This window comes from Suncus etruscus, chromosome 7, assembly GCF_024139225.1.
Source record: "Suncus etruscus isolate mSunEtr1 chromosome 7, mSunEtr1.pri.cur, whole genome shotgun sequence".
NCBI lineage: Eukaryota > Metazoa > Chordata > Mammalia > Eulipotyphla > Soricidae > Suncus > Suncus etruscus.
In genome coordinates, this window is record NC_064854.1 from 117,119,113 (window position 1) to 117,142,487 (window position 23,375).

The following is a 23,375-nucleotide window of genomic DNA, read 5'->3' on the forward strand; positions in this document are numbered from 1 at the left end:
TGGGGGACTAATTTTTAGATTTTTGGTATAGCTAACTATATAGTAATTTGAGGGAACTGTTCTCCATATGATTAAATTGTTTATATTTTGGGCACATATAAGGTTTTCAATGAGTTTGTTGTTTAATTATTTTTTTTGTTGCTTTGAATTATATTCTGTTACTGTAGGCATTTCTTTCTCCTTTTTAATGCATTTTCAGAGTTGAATCCAGTACCACATAATGTGTGGCAAATGCAAAAAGCCAAATTCCCTAACCGAGTCTTAATTTTATTTAAAACAGTAATACGCTATGTTTTGTGTTTATAATCACTGTCTTTTAATAGGTAAATTTAATCACTTTTGATGATGAATATTTGTTCTAGGTTATTTGAGTTTTGTCTTATTATTTCTTCACTTTTTCATGTTTTGTTGCATTATTCAGAGTATTTATTTTAACTCTCCCTCCAATAGTTTGCACGGTGTGTTCTCCATTTGCCATCTATTTAGCCTTCAGATTCAGAATGAATCGTTATATTTCCTCCGAACAGATAAGGTCTTAGTTTGTTTTTACTTCCCATTTAAAAATAGATTTTTTATTTTCTCTATAATAAATATTTGCTTGGACTTTGGTACATTTGTTGGCTTACCCTGTCTTCTTCTCCCTATCATTCACTTGGATTCTTTTTGTTTATTGTCATTTAGATAGGATTTGTGAAAATATTTCCAATTCCTTAGTTATGTAAATGTCCTTATAGTTAATGATAATTTGCTAAAAAAAAAAACACGTAAGAACTAAATATGTTGAGATAAATATTCAAAGTCATCTTCCCAGCTTTCATAATGCTGTCCTGTCTTTTTGCTTCTAAAATTGTCAGTGCAAAGTCTAATGTGAAACAGATTTCTTTTCATATAGGAGACCACCCTTATTCTGTTTAGTAGTGTTTCTGGAAATGTTCGTGTAACTGATTTGCTTGGATATTGTTCTGTTTGATGCCATTGGTTCCTCTCTCATGGGGCTCATTTCTTCTGACTGTTAAGCATTGTTGTGTTTCTTTTTGTTGAGAATTCCTCATAGCTTGACTGTGTACTATCATCTGAGTACTATCTCCAGGGCCTATGGGAGAGAAGTAGGGTGTGGCCAGAGGACTTTACTGGTACCTGGCCTTAGAATTTGACAAGACTGTCAGTAGGTCTCTACCTCTAATGCCCTCCTTTCTTCCTCCCTTTTATTTAGAATCTTCCTGTCTATGCTGGTACATAGCAGGGTGAGAAGATATAATTGATTCTGCTAATGGTTTTCTTGATGCAGCTTCCTCCAGTTCCCAGTTTGTATCTTTTAGAAAAGAACTGAACAGATGGCTCCTGTTAGCTGTGTTTTGGGACTCTTGATTTTCTCTTTCATTCTGATCCCACCTGTTCTCTATCTGTTTTGTCACACACATAGTCCAGGGCTTGAGAAGGAACTATGGCTGTCATGATGAGTGGACTGCTGAGTCAGTTACCTCTGTGTGCTTTCAGAAAGGGTGAAGAGTCGGAATGAGAAGAGGGTGGTGGTGGTGAGGGAAGATAATCTGTGAGTTGGAAAGGGAAAGGGGTAAACTGATCTCTGTAACAGTCTCTCATTGCTGTCTCTTGAATTCCTATGTTAGAGTCTGAAATGATGCAATAGACATTGTGGGAAATGCATCATTATTGCTTGTCAGATTAGTTTAGACAATAGAACAGGCAGAGGAATGAATGAACCCCTGCCTTTGCTCTGGAAATGTCAAGCTGTGCTGTAACTGATAGGTATCCTGCTCATGTCCTGTGGTGAGGCTCATGGTGAGTGGAAGTGGTGAGAGTTTTTAGCAAAGCAGAATAGTATCAAATGAATCAAAGGCAGTTGAGATGGTTCAAAAGGCTGTACTCTTGCTTTGCATGTAGAAGATCCAGACTTCATCCCTAGCATCACATGATCCCCTGAGCATGGGCATAAGAGAATCTCTTAGATTACAAACACAACTTTTCAGTTGTTGTAAAACCCTGACATTGCTGATAACTTTTCATCACACTAAAATTTTAAGTCCATTTTTAAGTTAAAATGAATTAAATAATTTTGCTGGAAGTGAGAAACTTTCTAGCTTTTTATAGCTTAGACATGAAAATCCTGACAGCTTTTCTACTCCCTACTTTATGGACAAATAGCTTCAAAACCGAAATAGTCTGCCTTTTAATTAATTTATTATTTAAAAAACTGATATGCGGGGCCGGGCGGTGGCGCTGGAGGTAAGGTGCCTGCCTTGCCTGCGCTAGCCTAGGACGGACCGCGGTTCGATCCCCCTGCGTCCCATATGGTCCCCCAAGCCAGGAGCGACTTCTGAGCGCATAGCCAGGAATAACCCCTGAGCGTTACCGGGTGTGGCCCAAAAACCAAAAAAAAAAAAAAAAAAAACTGATATGCCATATGTTGTTGAAAACTACATTAAAATATGGCTCTGTTTTAGTAAGTATATTAAAAAAGCTATATAAAAATTATATAGTTTTTGAGATAAAGATAATTTTTGGATAAACATATACTGAGTTAACCTTTAGTGAAGATTATGTACAGTAATAAGTATCCTCTCATGTAAGAATATGCAGACTTGAGAGGAAGTTCCTGGTCCAGTGGGCTTATACTAAATCCAATAGTGCTTCATGCCCATAGCATCTTGGTTCAGTGACAATTTTTCAAACAGAAGACATGGATTAAGTAATGCAGTTTCTTGAGCCAAGTCGGCAGTTTGTGAAAGACTCTGTTCACCTGGTTAAAAGATGAACCAAACCTAATAGAAAAGAGTTCCAGAAGGTTGCCATGGCAACAGCAATAGGGATACATTGACTTTTTTGTAAAATTGATCCATATCCTTATTGATAACATCATTGGCAGTGACTGAATACCTTTACAAAAGAATGTTTTTCATCTTGAGGAAGAAATGAGACTTGAGAAGTTCATGGAGTAAAAATTTATATATATTTTGTGGTTTTCCTTTTTTCCTATCAAAGTGTTTTCTATTTCTAAATTAAAATAATTTCAAAATAGAATTTTTCTGGGCCAGAGCGAAGCACAGCGGTGAGGCATTTGCCTTGCATACTATCAACATAGGACGGACCCCAGTTCAAATCCCAGCATCCCATATTGCCAGGAGAGCGAGAGCCAGGATTAAGCCCTGAGCATTGCTGGGTGTGACCCAAGAACCAAAAAAAAAAAAAAAAAAAGGAACTTTTCTCTATTATAAAAAGAGAATATTTAAAAACAGTGGAATGTATTTTCTTCAGAAGTTTCATTTTGTTCTACATTAAAATATCAACTCTTTTTTGGTTCTCAGTAAGCTGGGGATAGAAGAGAATTTCCTGTGCTTGGTCAAAAGCATTTATGAAAAATCCTACAGCTAACCTCATACTGATTACTTAGGGAATGAACCACTAAGTGGGAAAGGTTGAATACTTTCCCCATAGTTCAGAAATAAGGCAAGTCTGTATATTTTCATTTGAAGGTAGTACTGAAAGTCAGACAAACTGGAAAGGAAGAAATAAAACCTCACCCTGCTGATATGAGTGCTTAGCCACAAGAACAATCCCCAGAATCAACAGATGAATTCAAGATCACAGATACAAGATCAGCATATAAACTACACACATGTGGGTGATAAGGAGATAGCACAATGGTCAGGGGCATCTGGGACCTTGATTTGATCCCTGGTACAGATATGACCCTGTGGCTTGGTTTCCAGTACTGCATGCAGGTCCTGAGCAGATCTGTGAGTCCTAGCTAGCATTGGCCTGGCTGACTTGGCTGACTAAGCATTTCTGAGAATGCTTGGGACCCTGAATGCTGCTTGAGAGGGGTATCCCCACCCTACAAATTTCTTGCAAGTCTTGTCTTGATTTTTGGACTATATCCAGTAGTGTTCAGTGATTTTTCCTGACTTGCAGCACCAGGGATGGAACCAGGGCACTGCTGTGGAAAACCTCCACCCCAGTCCTTTTAGGAACGTCTCCTAGTCTCCTCTATTGTGCTTCTATATACCAAAAGCAAATATGTGGGGTTAACATTTAAAACAATAGCTGCCATACCAAAGTAGTTGTCAAACAAAATCTGTATGCAGCACCATGCTGAAAATCGTAGAATGCTAATGAAGAAAATAAATGAGACACAAATAAATGGACATCAGTCAATTTATGAATTGAAAAGCAGTTGACGAATTGAAAAGCAACATGGTACAGATGTCATCCCAGAGTTAAATTTTAATGTGTTTCCACCAAAAAGCCCTGCCAAGATTTTTGTGACTATAACATTATTTTAAAATTCGAGTAAAAAGATAGAGCCCTGAAGTACTAGGTTATGAAAACATATAAATGTATAATAGTAAAAGAGGAATCTCAACATAACCAACAGAAAGATTATTTGGTGGTTTAGTTGTTGTTTTTTTTTTTTTTAAACTAAGCTAAACTTGAGACTGGATAACCTCAGGGTAGAGGCTCTGAATTGGATTCTGCTCCACATAAAACCGAACCACCATCAGGTGTGCTTCTGCTGGTTCCCGAGTAGCACTGGGGGTGGCCCCTATTAATAAAATTGGGAAAAAATAACTATTCAAAACACCATGGTTCACAAAGTTGTTCATAATAGTTGTTTTGGACTTGCAGTGTTCCAACACCAATCCCACTCTTGGAGATCAATCTCAAAAAACAGGATCTGCTGCTTTAAGGGCAAAGAATCCTCTAAGTTAGAGACTCCTGTATCAAATTGAGAAGCAGTTGTCCTGGGGTTTTAAGAACCCACTCTGGATTACTGTTGAGAGAATCAGTGTGGTAGCAGTTGGATTTTGTGAACTGCGAACTGCTTTGCTGTAAGACCCTGGCCTCTTTCCTAACCTGTTTTGTCCTATTAAATCCTTCACAGAAAAGGACTCTGGCCAGTCTTCTTGCGCCATGATAGAAGGAAGGTGTTTTCATTAAGTCCTACCACCCCTTACCTCCCACTCCAAGTCTACCTTTTAGCAGGCACAAAATAATTTATTTTATATGAGCTTGTTAGGAAAAAATGGTTGTTGGATTATTGAAAAATGTTTAGTCAAAGAAAATTTATGAAAATGATTCTATCTCAAATAGGATTATTAAGTAATTGAGAGCTTACAGTTGAGCCTTCTGTCTTACTATTTTCGTTTATGGAGCTTGGTTTGGTTTCTATGCTACTTTTCCATCTAATTTGGTATACTTCTACTGGCTGTCAGTATTGTGGGATTTGGAGGTATCCAGGATCAGTAGATAATAGTAAGATAATTCTTGGCCTACTATGCTCCAAGAGCTCTCCAGGGTTTTCAGTCCAAAGACCTGTGCACCTGTGAATTTTGGTGGGTTGGCCTGTATTTCTTCTGAGATTACCAGAATGGGAAAAGTGTGGGTTTTTTGGTTTCTTTTGTTTGTTTGCATTACACCCAATGGTAGTCACAGAGTACTTCTGGCTTGGTACTTGGGGATCTTTCCTGACTTCGCTTGGACCATGTAGTACTAGTAACTGAAACCAAGTTTCCCAGAAGCAAAACATGCATCCCACCCCATTGATTTTTCTTTCTGGCCCCAAGTCATAGTTTTTTGTTTTGCTTTATTTTTGATTTTTTGAGGGTCTTGTAGCTATAGGAGTGAAACTTAGGACCTCACATTTGCAAGCTTTACCATATTACTTAATTTTTTAAACTAAATATATATAAATAACATATAAATATACAACAATATATAAATATATATAAATATACAACACAGCTCTTTACTCCTGAGTACTTGTTCTATAGAAATGACCTATTTCCACCTATGCGTGAGATTCATGGGAGGTTTACTTGTAGTAACCTGGGAAGTTGGAGGTCAAGAACATGTCTATCTCTAGGTCAATGATTATATTCTTGTAGTATATATCTGTAGTATATCTTTGATCAGGCATAGTAAGCAGCAATGGAATGGAGCAAGCCATGGAAAGAGTAATTTGGATTGGTCATAGGAGAATTGTGCTGAGTGATAAAAAGGTGATCTTGGAAGTTTATGCACTGTATGGAATCCTATTTGTTCAACTCTTTGTTAACAGAATAGTAGATGAGAACAGATTGATCTTCAGCCGAGCTAGTGGGTGATGCTTCCAGCCAGAAGGGGGCTAAGCATAAAAGGGTTCTTTTGGTGGTAGGACACTTTGACTGTGGTGATAGGGCATGAATTGGCACCTGTGCTGCGAGGACCTTCCTCGTCATACTGCTGAGAGTGAGGGCACATATTCTGAAGGAAGCCCCTGCTGGGCAGCTCCATACCATTTTTGTCATTAGAGACAGAAGGAAAAATTGAAATCCTCCCCTGAAGGGCCTGAATTTTCAGAGGCCTATGAAAAATACTAGTTATTTTAGAACACAAAAACCTAATCCCCCCACACACTCTCTGTGTCAACCACATTATTCACACACAATGTAGTGTCCTGGGCATTCTAGTGGCAGTGTATCGGTAAGCATTTGGGAAGCAAGGGAGTAATGGGTTTTCCTAAATAAGCTGATACTGGCTATTTGTAATAAATATTCTTGAACAAGACATGTGAGGAGTACTATATAGGCACTCTACAGATGGAATTTCCAGGATAGCCCAACCATTAGATTTTTTAGTAAGAGGCCAGAAAAATGTAATTTATGTTTTTTATGTTTTCACTACTGTGTTTTTAGTTATGTTACCTGCAGGCCTCATTGTCTTAATAAGACTCAAATAAAATCAAATATATGTTGACACTATTTTGAAGAGTATAATTTACTTAATGCTGGTGGTATGGTTAGTTGAACTAACAACTCCCCACATAGCAGTTTCATCTGAAAAAAAATATTTTTAAACAAGAATTTATTTATTTTGTTTTTGAGTCATGCCTGGTGATAATCGGGGGTTATTCCTGGCTCTGCATTCAGGAATCCCCCCCCCTGCAGGATACCAGTGATCCAACCGTTAGGTGCATGCAAGGCAAGTGCCTTACTCGATGTATTGCCTCTCTGACTCCACCTGGAAGAGATTTAATTTCAAAACAGGAAAAAAAATAAAAAGGCTGGCTGCTTCCTCCCTTGGAAGTACTGATTCAGATAGTCTTAGGTGAGACTTACATCGAGAAGCTTCCATTGGGTTCTGATGTACATTCAGCCTTGTCTGCCACTGATTTATTTCCATTATTAGTGGAAATATTGGTTCCAGCATTTTAATTCAAGGGAACTAAAAGAGTAAGGGTTGCAGTAAAAAAAAAAAATTAAAAACATCTTTAGTTTAAAAGAGAAATTTGTCTTTCTCCTTTATTAATATTGGTAACTGCTTACTTTCCCTCTCCTTCCTCTTCCCTTTTCTATCCCAGTCTGGGCTCTTTAAGGAATAAGCCTCATCCTGGGAAGTTTTTCTGCTGTTGTTTCAGCTCTCTGGAACTTCACACCCAACACCTTTCAGGTGTGTCCCTCTGGTGCCCTGTCTAACTTCCCACTGCCTTCTGTCCCCTGGGCTTTTCTCTAATCAGGTGACACCTGACCTGCAGGTCAAAAGGTCGCCTTCACCTCATTGCCTATCTCAGAATTCCTTTCTTCCTCTGTAAAATTCATCACACCTTTCCAATTTTCTGAGGGCTCCTTCTACTAGTGTTAATGAAATATGTTGTCTTTTCAGCCAACCTTTATTCTCTCATTTCAAATTCTGTGTGAAAGAGCGTGCAGGTATGCTTGCTATAGTCCTAGCATAGTCCTGGAGTTTGCCGTTGGTCAACTTTTCAAATGAGAGCCTGTCTTATTTGAAAGACTCTCCGAGAGTCTCTAGCTCTCTCCTCTGGGGAGGCAGGAGCTGGACGGAGAGGTCCAAGTGTATATCTCCTCAATAAAATGAGAGAAGGGAGAGAGGTTTTAGGGATAGGCTTCTTTTTCTTTGTTCTCTGCTGCCATTGTTGTCAGGTGTGGAGAGTTTCTACTGAGAGGGAGACTGAGTTGGGGATTGCTCTAAGAAGGGGGAGAGGCCTTGCCTCCATCAATGGGGGGGGGCGCAGTTTAACTGCTCCACTGGAAACCAGTGTTTGTCAGATTCTGGACTATTTGCAAATCAGAGCATGTCACTGTTTAGAACTCTGAAGATCTCCCAGTCAGTCAACAGTTCTCACAGACACCCCAGGCCGAAGTCCCCATTTTCTTCTTGCATTGCACATTTTTTCCACTCTTTCTCAGTTACTGGCCCTGCTCCAGCTCCACTGCTCTGCTTCATGCTCTTAGTCACGCTTATGTCCAGCTCTGCCTTTGTGCCCTTGGCCTCCAATTCCTGTGCCAAAACTATTCTTGCTCACATGTTTACCTCTTGGCAGTGGCTCACCTCCTCCAAACGTGGAGTCCTAAGGCTCTGATGAAATGGGTTCATGATTGCTCCTGCCTTTCAAATGGTGGGAGGTATTCACAAAATGCATTTGGGTACCAGGTGGGACGTGACCCCCGATGAGGGGTTATCCTTTAGTGAATCAGATGGAGCCGCCTTGGCCAGCCCATTTTTGGAGAGATTGCAGAACTCCTTGTGTTTCTGTGGGGCTGGCTGCAGCTGTAGTCCCAGAGGGTGTTTAAAGATCACAGCCTCATATTCCTGAGGTGCATGCTTCTTCTCTGTTGGAAATAACATTCGTGGGAATTTCTGCAATGTTGGCTGCTGTGGGAAAATGGGGAGGAAGGCAGACCCAGAGCTTCTGCTCCTGTATTTTTCTCACATGCTTTCGGTCATGATTGTTTGGATTTAGGGAACAAACTAATTTCTGCAGCAGTGAGTTTTTCTTCAGGTCACTTTGTAAGGTTAACTTAACACAAAATTTCCTGATCTTTATCCTGATAATTGGTCCATTTGTTGGAATTTCAAAAGAGCGTTTCATATTATCCAGAACAGATTTTTTTAGTCCACCCCACAAGGAATTTTTCATATACAAACACACATAGAAACAGTCTTTTTATAAAAATTAATTTGGGTTTTATTGCATAGGAACCTCAGGGAGTTAACACCAAATCAGCTTGGGTGCTTTTAAAAAGTGTGAGTCTAGGGGCTGGGAAGGTGGCGCTAGAGGTAAGATGTCTGCCTTGCAAGCGCTAGAGTTGGTCCCCCCAAGCCAGGGGCGATTTCTGAGCGCATAGCCAGTAGTAATCCCTGAGTGTCAAATGGGTGTGGCCCAAAAACCAAAAAAAAAAAGAAAAGAAAAGAAAAGTGTGAGTCTATAGCAGGGGTGGCGAGCAGGATTTTTACCCTCACTCAAAATGGCAAAATGCAATATGTGTTTAATATATTATTGTTAAAATTATATGCTTTTGTGTGAGTGTCTGTTTTGGCAGGTCACAGCATGGTGTGGCTCTCTGACTCTCACAGTTTAGAATTTTGGCTCTTTGTGTTGAACTTGTTCGCCACCCCTGGTCTATAGAAACAAAGTTGGTGAAGAAAATCTGTTTTTTAAAATTAAAAATCAGTAGTTAGAACAAACTTTTCAACACTTACTTTGGAATCCTGTTAAAGTGACCATTGCTGCTCAGGTTAAGAGTTCTAGCTGTCCAGGTGAGTCTTGTGGTATTTTTTAAGAACAGTTGTGTTTACATCACTCTCTTGTGCTGTTGCTGGTAGAGCTAATGACAGGGCTCATATTCTGGGGGAAAAGTTTAGTCACATAAAGAAGTTGTGTGCATGGTCCTGGTCTTGGCAGGATAGTAGCCTGAGAAGCTCTTTTAGTGACATCCAGAGTGTGGTTGGCTCCTTTTAGAGGCTGTGGTTTCCATCAATGGGATCTTCACAGGCTAATGTTGACTGTGGTAGGGAAAGATGGAGAGCAGATGTAGCACAGGGCACCACAAAGCTAAGGCAAGTTAATTAGCAGAGACTAAACTGTGGAGCTGGAGTTTGATTACCACTATCTATAATCCCAGATATGTGGCCTTCTGTTTCCGTTTCTTATTCCCGTCATTTGACCCAACATATTTTTTTTAATTTGATATTTGAAAGTGTTTAGGATTTTTTTTTTGTTTTTGGGCCACACCCATTTGACACTCAGGGGTTACTCCTGGCTATGCGCTCAGAAATCGCCCCTGGCTTGGGGGGACCATATGGGACGTGGGGGGATCGAACCACGGTTCGTCCTACGCTAGCGCTTGCAAGGCAGACACCTTACCTCTAGCGCCACCTCGGCCCCATATTTGAAAGTTTTAATTCAGAATGATTTTATCTGGAAACTAAATTTAAAAAAATTGTAAGGGCTAGATTTCATGGAACTGTCTTGTAGATGGAAAAGTATTTGTGGAATAAGACCCTCTTTTGGTAGATACAGCTAAATTCCTGTATTTGTAGCAGATGCAGCCATGCGTAGAGTAGGCATACTAGCTTGTTGGATAAAAATAATGGAGGGTTGTCAGCTAAAAAAAGATGTGATGAGGTGCAGAGGACCTGCTTGCTTTTTCCCTTTGGAATTGGACAGGGTCATGCCAAGCCTTGCTCACTCCAGATGGCTCACTTGTCCCCCTTGCTCAATAGTAAGGGCCTTGAAAGGGAACTGTGTGTTTATTTATGTCTTATCTATGTCTCATCCCCATTGCCTGGTAAACATTGCAAGCACTTAGTGTTTATTTAAATGAATAAATATTACAGAGCTCATCAAAAAAGCCCAAAAATTTCATTAGTGATACTTTACAAACATTAATTGCTTTTTCTGATCTCCATGCTCACATCGTTACTCCTTTTTCTTGCCTTCTGTATTTGAAAAGCAGGATATGGGAGTAGTGTTGAACCATATCTGGCTATACTCGGGACTTAATTACTGACTCAGTGCTCAGGGATCACTCCTGGCAAAATTTGGAGACCATGGTAAGACCAAGTGTCTTAACCCTTATATTATCTCTCTGCCCCATTAATGCATTTTTTAATGAGTTCCAAACTCATTTTCTGAAATGAGTTCCAAAGTAAGTTTCATGAAAGTTGTGATTTCTATCTTGAGAGAGATCCAAAAGTGCAGTTTTCGAGGTGTTTTATGGACCATTAAATCTCCCCCTTTAAATTGGGTATTACAGCTATGGGGTTGAGTTAAAAGGTAGGGCTTTGAAGCATAAAATATAGTTGCAGAAGTGTGTTTTATTTTAATACTTTTGGCTAATTAGCTATCTTAGTAGAGTTTTTAATATTAATACTAGGTAACTTACTATTCTTACCTTATTTTAGATGCTTTGAACAGGAATATTATAATGGAAAATTGGACTCAAGATATACAGTCTGGGCTGTTCCCAAAAGGCACATCAAGTCCTTAGGGGTTGAATGTTCATGCAGTTTTTTCATAATCAAAATAGGATAATTAGTAGGTATTTAGTATGGCTTGATCTAAATTTTTAAAGCCTATTTTGCATTAATAATAGTTTGCATATATATCTTTTCAATTATCTTGGGAAGTAGTGACAGTGAAGTCTGACTTCATAGAGTTTGGGGGTTGTCCCAGGAAGCCTGGAGAGTCTAATGCTCTTGAAGTGGTAATCCTCAAGTTTTGTACCCAGTGGTAATTTGTTTATGGAGGACTGAAATCATTATAGCAAATTCTTTAAGAAATAATATGTGTGAATACGATAGATACTCAAAACATTAAATAGCCATTCACTACATGTTTATATTCTGACATCAAAGTAACTATATTTTCTTCATTTGAAGTTGTGTGTGTATATGTGTGTGAGTGTGTGTGTTTTTAAGGGATTGTTTTGGGCTATCCCTGGCAATGCTCCCAACTCTGTACTGGGGGGGTCAAGTGGTTCCAGGGATCAGCAGTAGGCAAGGCAAGTATCTTTAACCCCTCTCCTTTCTAGACCCTCCTGTGAAGAGGAATAACTGGTGGAAAATGGGAAATCTGTAGTAGAAGCAGATACTCTTTCAAGTGTGTCATCTGGCTCTTGACCCTTGTTTCAATTTTTTTTTTTGAAATTTTTTTTACAAAAATATTTTTTATAATTGAACATTTTAGACATTGTGATGAGTGTTACCATAAAATTGAACCAAAGCTAGAGGTTTTCCCTGTATGTTTATGGAAGAAAGTAATTTGGTTTTTACAAGGCATTTTTTACAAAAAGGATCTGATTTTGGAAAGTTTTGTATTTGTGACTGATGCTACATCATTGAAGTTGGAGGCAAGTAAGTAGTAGGTATTTAATATGCCTACTACTTATTATTACCAACTGGAGAGGTTGTTCTGGCCAGTTGGAGAAAGCCAGAGCATCCACACTAACTTTGTCTGGGAATCCACCTGTGCTGGTTCTTACTTCAGTGTCACCTTCCCCTCGAGAATCTCATGTTTGTCATTTGTCCTGGCCCTAGAGTGGAAGATGACCAGCAGCACTCCTAGTCCCTTTTTGACACCAGTGTCTTGAGGAGCCTCAGAAATGCTGGGCTGGCACCACAGATTCTGAGGACCTATAACCCCATCTTTTTTTTATTTCACATTTCATCAGTTTGGGAGACTGTTAGGAAACTCTATTGAGTTCAGTATTTGGAGTTTCGTAATCTTTGATAGAAGTTATTTGTGATAAACTCTAGCATGGTTTTGCTATTCATGCTATTGAGGTGTCTTTGAACACCTGAAAGGAATATTCAGAATTGAGCACCTATCAGACCCCAGTGATAGATCAGATCCCACTGCGTTCTCAGTATTTTATCTTGCTGTTTTAGTATTGGCAAGTGGGGTTGATTAGGCATGGGGCAATCTCTCAAGCAATGCTCAGGGATCCAGGAGCCACTTGAAGTGACATTTGGCCAGCAGGGTCAGATGACTCAATTCTAGGTCCTGACACTGTGATGCTGCCAGGCCCAGCACTGGTCCAGCACTGCCCAGCCGTGTGCAGTATCAAGACTGAACTTAGGTCTAGTGCTTGCAGAATGTGCTCCCCAGATTGCTGAACTAACTCCCTGGCTCCTAGACTTTATCAATAGCTTTCATTACTTTTTGCATGTCTGTAGAAAGATTTCTTCTTATTTAGTTTAAAAACGTACACATTAGACTGTTCCATTAGCACAGTTAATTTGTAAATTTTGTGATGGTTTATTAAATTAAAAGTGTAAAATAAAATTTCTTTTGCTTTTTCCCTGTGGGTCTTGCTACTAGATCTTGAAGTAACCATTTTTTATCAGGCTTTGCAGTGATGTGGTATTTTCTCAGCGATTTACTCGGAGATTATCTGCGAAGTAGAAGCGTCCACCTTTTGTAAAAGAGAGAATTAGATGGCATCAAGCCAGGTGGCATGGCTACCGAATCATTTCAGTGGGCAAGGGAGTGGAGTCCCCACAGCTTGAGCCAAGACCTGCTCTTTTCATGTAGCCTTGGTGGAAATGATCCCATGATGGATACACTTCAGCTTGGCTTATTTTTTCCCCCTTAGTCAGTGAAGTTCTCCTACTGACCGGATATGTCTGTAAAGTGCTGGGTAGGAGAGCATAAGCTAGAAGGGTGTCTGCTGCCAGTGCTTCAGTTTTGTGTGGACATGTGCCCTCCCACGACTACAATTGGCGACTTTTGACTTGCTGAACTTTTTCCTGTTTTGTTTTGAGTTGACGAAAAGAAGCTTGCACAAGGCCTTGACCGTCTAGGACTAAAACGCAGTCTGTCTTACTGATTCCCCTGCTGTACTTTACTCCAGAGGCTTTTGAACTATTTGGCCTTCTGTCCCCTTTAGGTGGTGGAAGGATCACTGCTCTTCTGGAAATTCACCTTTATTAGGTAGACAGATAAAGCACTATTCATAGTAGCACTAGAGGCTGCTACCATATTACCTAGATTGTTCTTGAGCTGGGATGGTCTTACTTACCCTTTGGGGGGACACTTCTTTGCTATAAATATTCATAATTTCCTTCCTTCCTTTGTTTTTATTGAAAGGATATGACTGATCACCCCATAACCCTCTGCTTCATCTGGCTGTTTGCAGAAATGCTGCTTTTCTTTTGGATTTAGATCCTTCCATTAAGTAACCTTGTTGCGCAGGTATTTCTCTGGGCACTGGACCTAGTCTGAATTCTGGGGCTCTGAGCCATGAATTGAACCAGAGAGTCTGCTAGTGACCCAGCTCAGAAGATAGTGTAAAGGGGAAACTTGAGGATGAGGAGGGTGAGCAGTGAGGACCATTGTGGTTTCTTAAGCACATAACCTTACCAGAAAGCTCTCTCTGACCCTGAAATCATCAGAGCACCAACCAAGTGTGTAGCCACCTGTATTTTGGCTGGTTGAAGATGCCTTTGACCAGATCAGAAAACACATGATGACAAATAGGTTTGGATAAAAATTTGAAGAAAAACTTGGGGCATTTTGACCTTGGAAATCCTTAAGGGACAGTTAGATGTTTTCACTTCTGGGGTTGTTGTTTAAGAGAAGAAATGATTTCTTGGGTCAGAGCAGTGTGTAGGGTGCTTGCCTTGCATGCAGCTACCTGGGTTCAATCCCTTGACATCCCTTATGGTCCTCTCAACTCACCGGAAGTGACTCACAGGTGTAAAGTTAGGAGTAACCTCTGAGTGCTGCTGGTTGGGTTCCCTGACCAAAGGGAAAAGAAATTCTTGTCAGAGCCCTGATAAAAATAGGATTAATGCAGATAGCTTGGAAATAGGAAATTGTCTAAATGTGTGATTCTTCTCCTGCCTTGCCTCTATACTGTTATTTCAGTCAGTTTGTAGATTATTTTGAGAACCAATCATTCACCTCATTTGTCTTGTTTGGTTCAGGGAAAATCCTTTCCAGAGCTCTGGGTGATGTGAATACAATCGAGTGGTTCTTCCTGTATAAAGTAACAAATTCAGATCAGTGGGCTGTAGTGATTAGAATTTTGAATGTCGTATAAGAGACAAAGGTCCCATGTTTTACTGTTGAGTCCTTGGGACCCACACATTTCTGTAATAGTAGTTCCAGTGAGTAATTCTTCTGCAATCACTTTTCTCAAGAAAGCTTTGCTTTTTACATTCCTAGTGGGTGGTGTGCCAGAGACTAGTGACCACAGTTGGAATTGAAAAGAGGAGGCATAAATCCCTGCCAGTTGTAAGAGAAATAGTAAGAGGTGCTGGTTTCTGCTTCATCTGTAGTAACTTTAGCACATTTCTTTTCATTGCTGCTTGCATGAGTCATGGTTAAAATGATAAAATAAAAGCTAGAGGGAAAAATAGAGGTTTCTACCTAAAATAGTCCTCTGGTCTTTCTATTCTTAGTATGTTGTAGTTCCTGTTCTTTCTTCTGCTAGATAATTCTTTTCAGAAATGATTTTAGTTTTGTTTTGGGGCCATACCTAGCAATGTTCAGGGGTCTACTTCTGGTAGTGCTTGGGGAGTATTTAAGATGCTGAGGATCGAGCCTGGGTTGCCGCACGCAAGGCAAGTACCCTTCCCCTATCTCTCCAGCCTCTCTTCAGACATTTTTTTATGGAAATTTCTCAGTAATAAAGATATTTCCACCCCACCCCTTTGGCCATTACTTTTCCTCAAATTAATCATTAGTATATTTACTTAACCCTATTTTGATCTTTTGTAAGCTTGCCTAAGATGAATTTTGTAATATGAACTCCACTACTGGCTCTGGAAAGAACCTAATTCAATTGTGTGATGAAAAATCAACCCTTCTGAACTTGAGCCAATGAGACTTAGTTAGTCTTTTTTGTAATGTCATTTTCTCTGCACTAGAGAGTTGCTAGTAAAGGGGACCGGAGACTCCCACCCTTTATGCTAACAAAGGTTTCCTTATTTTTCATACCTCACAACTCCATACCCTGGGGGTGTTAGCAGAAGAACTATTAAGTGATATTTTCTTATTCTATTTTTATAAACCAAGGGCTGCTACTACTACTTCTGAAATCAAAACATATGCTACAAATAATGTTGAGTTTGGTTTTCTAGATGGTTCATGTGTGTTAACTTGTCTAAGAGGATTTTGGGCCACACCTGAATGTGGTTAGGGGCTGCTCCAGGCTCTCTGCTTGAAGTCATCCCAAGCAGTGCTTGGGGGGCCAAGTGGTGTAACAACTCCTGCTTCAGGATTCCTAATGCACAGCAATGCACTCAGCCCATAAACCTCTCTCTGGACCACCTTGTTTAAACATGGTTAAGACATTTTTGAAAATAATGTAAAGTCTCCATTCCATACCGATCTCATCTCACCTACTGTGTCTCCCCTTGTTTCCCACCTTTTAATTGTAGTTGATTACTTGTAGCCCAAACTGAGACTATCAGCTACAGCTTGGGAATTTCTGTTGCTTTTTTATTTGCTTGTTTGTTTTGTCTTTAGTGGAAATGATAAATGAAAATACCTACTAAAATGAGTATGGAGACATATACTACTTCTTGCCCTCATTTGTGGGGAGTGAAGTAGATAATACTTCCTGTGCCTTTGTTAAACCTGTAATATCAGCTGTCTATTCCTGGTGACATAACCTCCTTATCTGCACCCCATACCCTGTATTTTTTTATTTTATCAAAAAAATTGTGATCTATAGGGTTCTTCATAGTTGAATTTCAGATATACAATGAGTCAGGGTCCTTCTCATCACCAGTGTCAACCTCCATCCACCAATGGACCCAGAGTGCATCCATCCTATACTACTACCCTTCTCCCCCTGGCCCGCCAGTTAATAGGCCCTTTTAAGTTCAGATTATTAAAAGTTTAGGTCCTTTGATTCTATTATCGTTGACTTTGGCTTGGATATTTAGTTCTCTCCCTATTTATTTTTTTTCCTTGCCAATGCATCTGAGACCAGTTGGCCCTGGCTCCCAGCCTTTCTTCTTAGTTTTATTGAAAAATGCAGGAATCTGTGATAAAATAAAGTAATTCATGTCCCAATGTTCTATAAGAAAAAAAAAAAAAAGGAACCCCCTTTTTTCCCTTTCTTTTGTATAGGCACAGCAAAATATCGGGAAATAGAAAGGAAAAATCCTTTGCTCTGAAAACAGGGAGACCTTATCCATGAAGCATCTTGCCATAAGACCAATTACAGACTCTAGGCATACTAAGTGTCTAACCCCAAAGTCTTTCTCTGTGGTCCCAGTAAAAGTTCTTCACAATCACTCTTGTCACAGTCAGGTTTCTGTAGTTAGAGTCCCTGGTTTTTGTATAGATCCTCTGTCGTAATCAGGGTGTCATGGAGCATCTTCTGGTATCATCTCACCATTAGGTGGCAGTGCAAAGAAGCTTACCCTGCAAATAGGTTGTTGCTGTTACCAAGGATGTCATGTGAACCCACTCTGGAGTAAGTCGATGCCAGGGCAGCATTAGGGTCTTCCTTGGTAGAAGTCTGATTCCTGGAGCTGGTGTTAAAAACTGTTGTGGTTCTATAGATGGGATCCAAGGTTCAGAGGTAAATGGCAAATGTCTGATCTTCTGAAGCCTAAGCCAAGTCACTATGACAGATGTTCAGTCCTACCCTGTAATTTACCAAAAGTCCCTCCCTCTTCCTTTCTTCCCATCTCTGTTAATTTTTCCTCTCAGTTGGTTTTAGGCATTCTTGAGCTTACCTACTTTCTGTTTCTGTTACCTGCTGTCTTTTTTACTCTGATTTAGGAGCTCAGAAAGTTAAGGGCTTCACACTCATCTCTTTCACAGGGCCTGGCACCAAGCCTGTCACAGATGAATAGACTGCATGGCACTGTCTCTTATGATGTGTTGTAAGCATCGGACTCTGTCCTGCTACTGAATGTGGTTTCTGTGTCAATTCTTTGATGCCTACCACAACTTCTCATTTTAAAGATGGGGGACACATTTTAAAATAACTTAGCTAAAACGTCCCATTGATTTAATGATGTTTCTCTTGCCTTTGAATCTAGAATGAAAGGATTCAAACATGTAAAGTGGGAGGAAAGAAGTAGCAGAATAAGTGGCCCTTGAATAAATATGTTGACTCCTGAGAGAATTATTTGCCCTTTCTAAATCTTTGCTTCCTTAATTACTCTGCTCTTTTCTAGCTTAAATGCTGCAAATTATGTCATTTATCTTTGCAAACTGCTCGGCATAGAATTATATTTCTAAACCTCAACTTCGAAGCATGAACCACATTTTGCAGTTATTTGAGCCCGATCAAGAAATGTGGAAACAGTGTCTTGTGTGTGTGTGTGTGATGTGGAAGCAGTGTCTAGTGTGGGCGTGTGTGTGTTTTTTTTTTCCTAACAAATACAATGTGTTAGTTTGCTTGGGCAAAATTTCCCGAAGAAAACATTTTATTATTTATTTGTTTGGGGATTTGGGGCCACACCTGACAGTGCAGAGAGTTTATTCCTGGCTCTGCACTCAGGGATCACTCTTGTTGGACTTGGGACCCTATGGGGTGCCACCTGGGGTCGAATCTCGGTTGAACTCATGTAAGACAAGTTCCTTATCCTCTGTTCTGTCTTTCTAGCTCCCCAAGAGAACATTTTAAATAAGTGAATTTATGTGCTTTGTTTGACAGAAGAGAAAGATTTCTTTAAATAAGAAATCTGGGTTATTGATAGTTGCTATTTGTATCGTTGATATCTGGAGTTAAAATCAGCTTGTCCGTGTATCCAAGATCCAGCTATGAGACACTGGAGGCCAGGGTTTGTACTGAATGACCTCTCTGTCTCTTTCATTTTACTTATATATGTATTAACTTTATTGGATTTTTCCATCTGCATCACTAATTTCCATGAGACATCTTTAGATGATAATTTATCATCTGTCTAACTTTGTATTTTGGTTTTTGGGCCATACCTGCCCGAGCTCAGGGGTTACTCCTGGCTCTGTGTTCAGAAGTTTGTCCTGGCAGCCTTGGGGAATCAGATGGGATGCCGGGGGTCGAACCCAGGTCTGTCCCAGGTTAGTGGCATGCAAAACAAATGCCCTACCACTGTGCTATCGCTTTGGCCCGTATCATCTATCTAAAAAGTCTTTGTGTTTGACTTTCGATTGCTGCCTTTCCCTCTGATTAATTAAAACTAGAGGAAGTTATTTTATTAACAAGTTTTAATTTCCTTCGAAAGTAATATAATGTATGTGGTTTGGAATATTTTTAAGTTATAAATGTATTGACTTGTCCTTCCAATCTCATCTAATTTTTTGTGGTCTAAAAAGTGTCTCAGATTGATCCTTTATAGAAAGATTTAGAGACTCACGTTTATAGTTTAGCTTACATTTCATTTTATTTTTACTTAAATGAACCATCTTTTTCATCTATTTTTTAATCTGATTAATGGTTTTTATTTAGTGATAGGAATTTATAGGGGTTTTATTTATAGGAGTTAGTCTAATGTTTGTCCTCCTGTATCAGCTAATTCAGTCTTAAAGCTGGTAACAGAATGCCTAAGGCAAAATACTAGAAAAATGGTTGCCCAGCTTTTGCTGGAATACTTAGCCATGACAGGAAATTTATTACCTTTTCATATTTTAACAGCTTTATTAAGTAATTTCCAATGTCTTTAAGCAAAAGTGTGCCTCCAGGTTGGTTTTACCTTTGTTCCTAGTTTTTTCCTCTGAAGTAATACTTAATCAGTATTAACCCCCATGACAGTCCAGGAGCACATCTCTCCTCTATGAGCTTTAACTTCTTAACTGGGAAGTCATTGCTACAACTGGTTGCTTCATCTGGTTTTCTTACTTATATTGATATGGATAACAATTGAAATAATGGTGATTTTTCAGCAAATATCTCATTTTTTAATCTCGTATTGTATAACATGACACAAAAAGGCAGTGTTGTCCATTGTTTGGAGAATCTTAATGAGTAATGTCTAGTTGATGTTCTTGCCTCTAATAAATGAATTCATTCTTCTCTTGCTTTGCACTTATTGACCATTCACTATGTGCCTGGCACTTGGCGAGGACCTAAAATGAATATAAAAACTGAAAAAGCCTATATACTTTCCCTACTTCGTAGTCACTCAAGTTTTCTTTCATAAGTTTTTTACTTTGAGATATAAATGCTTCTGATTAAGAATAGATACTATTATTAATTTGTTTTGCTCCTCTTAATTTCTTTGATGCCTACCCCAATTAATGTCTTTGGTCTTAATGTCTTTGGTTTTCTAAACAGCCCAGTGTATAACAGTGTATCTTTGATTTTAGATATATGGAGCCTGGGAGTCATACTTTTCATGCTGGTGTGTGGGCAGCCACCCTTTCAAGAGGCTAATGACAGTGAGACATTGACAATGATCATGGATTGCAAATACACAGTCCCATCTCATGTGTCTAAAGAGTGCAAAGAGTAAGTACAAAATTAAAATTAAAAAGTACATGGAGACCATAACCATTCATAGAGAAAACCAGAAATTTTATTCCATTAACAGTCAAAAATATTTCAGGTGATTTTAGAATCAAGCATCTGGGATCATTTTAGTTCTCAAATTTAATACTTCTGCTTCTTTTAAGTGTATTTGGGTTTTGATGGAGGGTGGAGTGTCATTCACAGTGATTTGAACTTTAAAATTAGAATAGAGAATGCATTAGTCTATGCCTTAAATACACGTTTTAAGAACTCTATTTTATACATGCATTTTTAGCATCCAGAGAAGCTTGAAATGAAGCCATTACCCTGAGAAGTACCTTTTTGCTTTAGCTGAAGGCACCTCCACCTGGAATTATTTTAAATTCCAGAGTGAGAAAGTGAGGGTATTTTATTTCTTGAAATGGAAATGTCGACACACCATTTTAGAATTTGCATGGTATTGTGTAATTTTACTGTCACACAGCCTGGCCCCACAGCTAACTGAAAATTTCCATTTTGGTTTATGTGTTAAAATATCTTCCAGTTGATCATTAGGAATTTAAAATACTGTATAGGGTGTCCTGAGATGCATAGGAAAAAGTGGGATAAAAGAACTACTGATAATTCAGTATCTCAGTGACATTGCAGATATAATTTCTTACTGAACTCAGCTGCGGCTGTATCACTGCTTAAGGGATTTTGCTGTAATAACAAAGTTTTAAATTTCTTCCATCAACTGGAAACAAGGATATCTGAGAGCTTGGGGCATCTTTTCTCCTATCTTTTTGCCTCACATTAGGTCATGTGGTGAATAGTTAAGAATTTAATATGTTCCTACTTTCTGGATTTAAGTAGTGACTTTTCATTTTATTAATAAAACAAGAATCATAGCACCAACCTAAAATGGGTGATAGTGAAAACTGAATTAATGTGTATAAAGCACTGAGCTCAGTACTTTCTTAATGCATATTAAGCATTAATATGAATATTAATAATGCTTATAACCATTATTTTTATGCCCTGAATGTGTGTATGTGTATATATATTGTGTTTTTGTTTGAGGGCCACACCCAGCACTGCTGTGGGGTTGCTTATTCCTGGCTTTGCACTCAAAGATTATTCCTGGAAATGCTCAGGAAACCCAGACCATGTGCAAGGCAAGTGCCCTCCCCTCTGTGCTATTCGATTGGACCCTATATTTTTATTTTCTACCTTGTGAAGCAAGATTGCATTCCATGTAAGATTTTTGTAATTCAAGTAATGGTCATGTAACTCAGAATGACAGAAGAGAAGATAATTTATTTTTCATATCAATGGGTCAAAGATTGGGGCCCGGAGAGATAGCTGCCTTGCAAGCAGCCAATCCAGGACCTAAGGTGGTTGGTTCGAATCCCGGTGTCCCATGTGGTCCCCCGTGCCTGCCAGGAGCTATTTCTGAGCAGACAGCCAGGAGCAACCCCTGAGCAATGGCGGGTGTGGCCCAAAACCCCCCCCAAAAAGGGGGGGGGTCAAAGATTTTATAAAATCTATATACTAAAACAAGCACCTATGTACTTGTTAGAAATAGACAGTTTTGATACCTTACATTTTTTCCCCGTGTTTTCCTCTACAGGGAAGATTTTTAATAATTATATAGAATCATTTTACTTTATTCATTTTTTGTCTGAGTCTGTTTTGTTGTTGTTAAGGAACTTATTTGTTTCCCCTGCATTTCAAATTTGTTGGCCTCAAGTACTTAACACTTTTTAAAATTTTACTTAATCACCATGAACAAAGTTATGCATGATTGGGATTCAGGCATACAGTATTTCAGCACCAATTCCTTCACCAATGTTCACTTCCCTCCACTAGTGTGTCCCCTCCTCCCGTCCCCATCCCTCCCACCCAAACAGCTTTCCTCCATGACAGAGGTAGGTTTTCGAAGTAACTTTTGCCCTACTATAGTTTACTTGGTTACTCCTTATCGTTCATTCCTTACCTGTTCATCTTGCACCACTTTTCAGCACCCCATCTTAAATCCAAGTTGAACATATCCCTCCACCATTGTTGTAGTTTCTTCCTATTCGTATTCCCCCTTCACAATGATGTTCTTTATAGATTCTTAAAGTGCATAGATTCCTTTTCATTCTAGTATTGACTGTTTCTGCATTCTCTCAATTTTGCATTGATCAGTCTTGCTAAAGTTTGTTAATTTTATCAGTTGTCTTCTTTATTCTTGAATATACTGTTTTTCCTTTTACTTCTTTGTGGACCTTTTTTTTTTCTTCTTAATATAGAAAACTCGGCTTACTTTTCCCTTTTCTAACATAGTATAATGCTTTCTAGGACCATTTTTAGCCAGTATCCTGCTAGTTTGTTGTTATTTGGAATATCTCAATTTCCTTATAAGTTATTTTAAAGAGGGTTGTTTTAGTTTTCAAATGCATGGAGCTTTTCTAATTAGATTCTTTTCTCTTACTCACTTCTAATTTAATTGCATTGTGGTCTAAGAATATAGTCTCTGTGGTTCCAGTATTACTCACCTCCCCCTAATTATTTCAGCTTTCTTTCAGCCCAACATAAGAGTCAATTTTGTAAATGGGCCTATTGTTCTTGAAAATAATATACTTTCCCCTCAATTTGTTAAGGGCAGACTTCTCTGTAAATCCTTAAGATCAAGCTGGTTAATGCCAATCATGCTGTTTAAAATTACTTTCTAGTCTTTTTGGACTAATTTTATGCATTTTTGCATTATCAGTTACGATGATGATCTTATTGCTTTAGTTTTGGAGATTTGTCAGTTTTTGCTTAGAGTGTTTTTACAATGCTGTGTTACTTGCTACGTGCTACCAAGTTGAAAACTATTGTTTTTTGATAATCGAGCCATTGTATAACCATTTCTAATAATATGTCTTGTCTTTAAGTCCATCTGTGTTGTCTTGAACTTACCATATCAGTTCTATTCTGATTCACATTACTATGCTAGATGCATTTTTTCTTTCTTTAATTCTAAACCAAAGGTTCTCAGATTTATTTGGCCTACTGCTCCTTCCCCCCCCCAAAAAAAATTGACTTAGTGCCCCACTGGAAATCTTAGGAGCAATCAGAAAGTGTCCCCCATCTCTGCAGTTGCACCCAAAGCTATTAGCCCCCAGATCATTCTAGCATCTTGGGCATAGTGGACCCTCTTTAGGAAGA

General features: G+C 39.0%; 1 protein-coding gene and 1 pseudogene across 1 annotated transcript in view; both read left to right on the forward strand.

Moving 5' to 3' along the window:
- The window catches only part of SNRK (SNF related kinase), a 40,900-nt gene that overhangs the window by 6,405 nt on the left and 11,120 nt on the right, over positions 1-23,375 (forward strand). Inside the window, exon 2 of the mRNA XM_049777344.1 lies at positions 20,057-20,198. Within this exon, the coding sequence (XP_049633301.1) occupies positions 20,057-20,198 (142 nt within the window). The remainder of the gene's footprint in view (positions 1-20,056; positions 20,199-23,375) is intronic.
- On the forward strand, positions 2,699-2,891 carry LOC126013616 (protein transport protein Sec61 subunit gamma-like; annotated as a pseudogene).